General features: G+C 32.0%; 1 protein-coding gene across 1 annotated transcript; it reads right to left on the bottom strand.

Moving 5' to 3' along the window:
- Positions 1 to 378: 378 nt before the first annotated feature.
- On the bottom strand, positions 379 to 3,977 carry LOC141725119 (protein neprosin-like). Its single transcript, XM_074527538.1, has 7 exons — positions 3,481 to 3,977; positions 3,300 to 3,386; positions 2,970 to 3,182; positions 2,453 to 2,617; positions 2,305 to 2,358; positions 2,038 to 2,184; positions 379 to 1,044 (listed from the first exon to the last, which is right to left on the bottom strand). Exons 1-7 carry the CDS (start codon positions 3,658 to 3,660, stop codon positions 667 to 669), a joined length of 1,224 nt encoding a protein of 407 aa, XP_074383639.1. The 5' UTR covers positions 3,661 to 3,977; the 3' UTR covers positions 379 to 666.
- Between the last annotated feature and the right edge of the window lie 313 nt (positions 3,978 to 4,290).

Genomic DNA, 4,290 nt, shown 5'->3' on the forward strand with positions numbered 1-4,290 from the left:
CAAAAATGGGTATTTTTAAACATCACCCCGAGTGTACTTTTTTTGAAACAATAATAAGAAAAACAATAATAACAGTTAGTGATTTTTTTTTTGGAATAGTGATATGAAATTGTCCTCTAACAAAATTATTTTTAAAAAATGTTTGTAACAAAAATAGTAAGTATTTTTTTTTGTAACTAAGATTTAAACTCCTATTTATTCAACCAACGCCTACCTTACAAAATTCTTTTATTAAATTGTTTAACAAAGATTTTTATGAATTTTTCAATTAAAATTTTATCGTTTGTAGTTTTTTCCTCTCATTATAAATTTAAAATTTAAATGTAAAGACTCCGACAACTTTTCTCCACAATCTTTTAATGATTTAAAAATTAAAAAAAAAATCCATGCCAAAATGTGTACAACCCAATACGGCAAGGTTTTCATCCATATATAATCTACTCAAATGAGGGAGAACAATTTTTTCACGATGAACTGCAGAGGCCAGAAAATATTCACTTTATAAAATAAAAAAATTATACAATTCCTAAATGTAGTATAGATAAAACCTATGGCTATCACCACTTATCTGTAAAAGAAGAAGAAGAAGAAGTAAGCTCACTGAAGAAATAGGAAAAAGAAAAGGAAAAAATACACCAAAAAAATATGAAAAATGTGAAACATCCTTTAAGGACATTTGGAGTTTCTACCAGGTCCTCCATAATAAAAAAAAGTTCCCCAAGCAGTATTAGTACCTCCTTGAATGTCATAACAATTTGGATTATCAGCTAATACGCGGAGATTCGAGGATGGAACTAAATTATTATCCCAGTCCACAACTTGTAAATTTCGAAAATACGAAGCTTTACCAAACCCTTCTCCAGCAAAATGTCCGCTCCCCATTTGTGTTGGTGTATGAAAACCAGATGTTCTGCTATTAACAACTTCTCCTCCGTATTGTATCATGCCTGCATGGTCTCTTAGATGCGTAAATAAAAATGATGGCCAGTAGCCAACCAAAACTCCAGATCCAAACTCTAACCACCAATTTCCATGTTTCGGATCCTGCATATATTACAGTGCTACCGGTTACTGAATCAGGATACAAAGAATGTTTGCTGAAAAAGACATATTGTACGACAATTCACGTTCGAATACTTAATTGCGCTTATATAATATGTTTGTTAAGTACTAGTATCATCTGGCGGAACCAAGCATTTTATAAAAAATGTTGACAGACAAATGTATTATACTCTCCTAATTGGTTAGTAGTGTGGCCCCATAAAGCCTTGTGCAAGAATGTAGCTAGGTTTGATGAGGGTCATCATCTACCAAACATAATAGCTCAAAAGGAGAAATGATCTAGAAGAGTAGTCAGAGTATTCTTCTACTTTAAGTCTGTTTTTCAGAGAAATTATCACTTAAGGTGTGCTAGGCAAGACAGATACACTCCATTCTTGACAAATTATTACGACAAACGTGGAGACTACAAGGCATTAATCATTCCTGTTTTCCTTTACCAACATTACCTGCACGCTATAATCATTTATGTGCATTTTAACAACAATCTTTAGTTTAAGCATACTAGCATAAATCCGGGTTTCCATTAATATTATAAATTTTTATTTATCAAGTTATATTATATTTTTAAAATATTTATATAAATATATAATGATTATAAATTTATAATAAAAATAATTGAATAACATGTGGTCGTAATTTAGTAGAATAAATAGACTATTTCTAGTATTTTAACAATTTAGTAGTTTAGCAGATATGTAACACTATTATTTATATCTTTTAATAATAGGATAAGTTGTATTCGTAGTTTAGTAGGATAAGTATACTATATTTAGTAGTAGTTTAATAATTTAGTAGTTTATTAATATATAACACTATTTATCTATTTTTGTAATAATTAAAATTAGGGAATTATCGTTGAACCGTTGAACCAAATTATCTCTATTGCGGCTATTATAATATAGTATAGATTCTGTATTTTTGTTACTTCATGATATTATTGTTTGTAAACAGTGTGGAGGGCGTTTAGAATATTACCTTCCATACTAATATACTAATATCAAATTGGCCACCATTGTAATCTGATGTTGGAGATATTGCAGCTCCAATTGCTATCCTGTTATTTGTTTGAACAAATCCTGAGCACAACAAGTTGTAACATCCTGTCGCTTGATACGCGTCACTCTGTAATTTTTAAAAAAAAATATATTAGCCACAATTTCTGAATTTCGATGTAAGTTTTCTGTTTAAAAATGTAGAGAGTGTTAAAATATTAGAACAAAGACAGATGGATTAAGAACTTACAGTCCAGTAAGTGAAGAATCTGGGATAGTTGTCCCCATATAGTTCTGGGCTTACCTGTGGATTAATAGCAAATGTACATGAGAATTGAAAAATATATTTAAAAAATTGTTTTATGTAATACAGAGTTAAGGAATAGAAATGGACTTGCCTGCCAACCAGCTTCAATAGTGTTAAGATCATCACCAAATGAACCAGAAATGACCCACATTTGTGATAAGCTGAATTCATATTGACTTGCCACCTTGGGCGCCCACACATTTATGCTTGCTTTTGCTCCATAATACTCTTCTCCACTTACATACCCAACTGCATGCTGTACTCCAGTGAAATTTTTATTAATTTTATGTCATTTTCTTGTCATATATTTGAAAACATTTATAGATACATGATTTAGACCCCAAATCTTTTTGAACTAGTAAGTCAGGGAAATCCTTTTGTCAAGAATGAAATTATTGCTTGCATTGTAAGCAAAAAGAGAAGGGGAAAGTATTGCTTTTAGACAGACAAAATTGATATATTAGTAAAAGAGAAGGAAGGTGATTAGTCTATTCAGTGGCAAAACCAGACTTCAAAATAAGGTTTTAAAAAACAGGCTCCTAACTAAGGAGAATTTGTTTTGTATTTAATATGTTTTAAGAAAAATTAGTAGTGTTCAGAGAATGAACCTCATGGCCACCAGTGGAAGTGTCTCTTTGGACAGGTTTTGTGAATTTTCTTCCGAACTTTTCAAAAGAACCAGCTCTTAATAAATCGCTTTCAGTTGTTCTTCTGATTGGAACAGTCCCTTCTGGACATGTTTCACCTGACATACTCCACAACTGAAAATTATCAGATAATGTTCCTCTGGGATTGTGGCCTTTTGGTCGCTCTGGCGGATCCTACAAGATAAATTTCATTGAAATTTTTGATAAATTATTTGCCCCACAGGAAAAAAACATAGATAATTAAGGATCAATGTACAGTTGAATGAATGAAGCATATAATTAGCAGTGTACCAATGGCTTCTTCCCTTTCAATTGAGGGTGATCAAAAGCTGGCTGCTGATGAGCTAGAACACATTCTATCAAATCACCATCTGGGCTCTGAAACAATGACACAAACTAAACATTAGCAACTCTTACGACATACATAGAGCAAAAAAATTACAATTTTCACGAGTTTAGGGCCCAAAAATACCCGAATTGTTTTAACAGATGGCTTATTGATCTTCATGAGAATCTTCAACTTGTGTAACTCTTCATGGGGTCTAAAAGTCTGATTAGGTTGAAGATGGCTGTTGGTTGTAGATGAGAAGACAGGGGAAACAGAACAAGTAACAAAAAGAAACAAAACAAAGAATGATATGACCTGGGACATATTATTAAAACAGCCACAATCCACCAAATTAGAAAATTCTGTATCTACTCTATGTTGTAAACCAACCAGCTTCCGCTAGTGTACACTGGTGTTCTCTTCTTCTATGATCAATATAACTTCCATTTCTCACACCTTCCATCACACTATAATTTCACCATCTCCAAAGCTAAAATGCTCTCAAACTAATAAATCCTTGTTATAGGATCACTTATACCAATGCTTCTAATGTTCCTTGGTCTATTGAACTGACACACAACTTTTAAGCATGAGGTAATAGAAAAAACAGAGAAATGAGTAATGTGTTTTTCTTGAGTTGAACCCCATGTGAATGTTGCTAAATATATACTGGTGCTTGTGGACAAAACATGCAGAATTTTAAATTATGAAAAAGTATAAAAATTGAGTAGAGAGAGAGGGAATGTGTAGGAGTTGTGTTTCCAGTCTCCGGAACAAAGCCTCAGACTTTTACTTTATTGGTTTTCTTAGAACCAGGCCTGGTTAATTAATACAACCTTAATTAAATCAACAAAATATGTTATGTTGAATTCGATATATCTACCAAATTACTCGGTAAATATAGCCACAAATCAAATGAAATGTCTTATGGGAAATCTTAAAATCACTGACATA

Source organism: Apium graveolens, chromosome 5, assembly GCF_009905375.1.
Source record: "Apium graveolens cultivar Ventura chromosome 5, ASM990537v1, whole genome shotgun sequence".
NCBI lineage: Eukaryota > Viridiplantae > Streptophyta > Magnoliopsida > Apiales > Apiaceae > Apium > Apium graveolens.

Excerpts from the sequence above, each read along its gene's own strand:
- LOC141725119 (XM_074527538.1), bottom strand. The coding sequence starts at position 3,660 with ATGTCCCAGGTCATATCATTCTTTGTTTTGTTTCTTTTTGTTACTTGT. Across the intron at positions 3,387-3,480 it reads CATCTGTTAAAACAATTCGG|AGCCCAGATGGTGATTTGAT; the intron begins GTATTTTTGGGC and ends TCATTGTTTCAG. Across the intron at positions 1,045-2,037 it reads TTAGTATATTAGTATGGAAG|GATCCGAAACATGGAAATTG; the intron begins GTAATATTCTAA and ends TAATATATGCAG.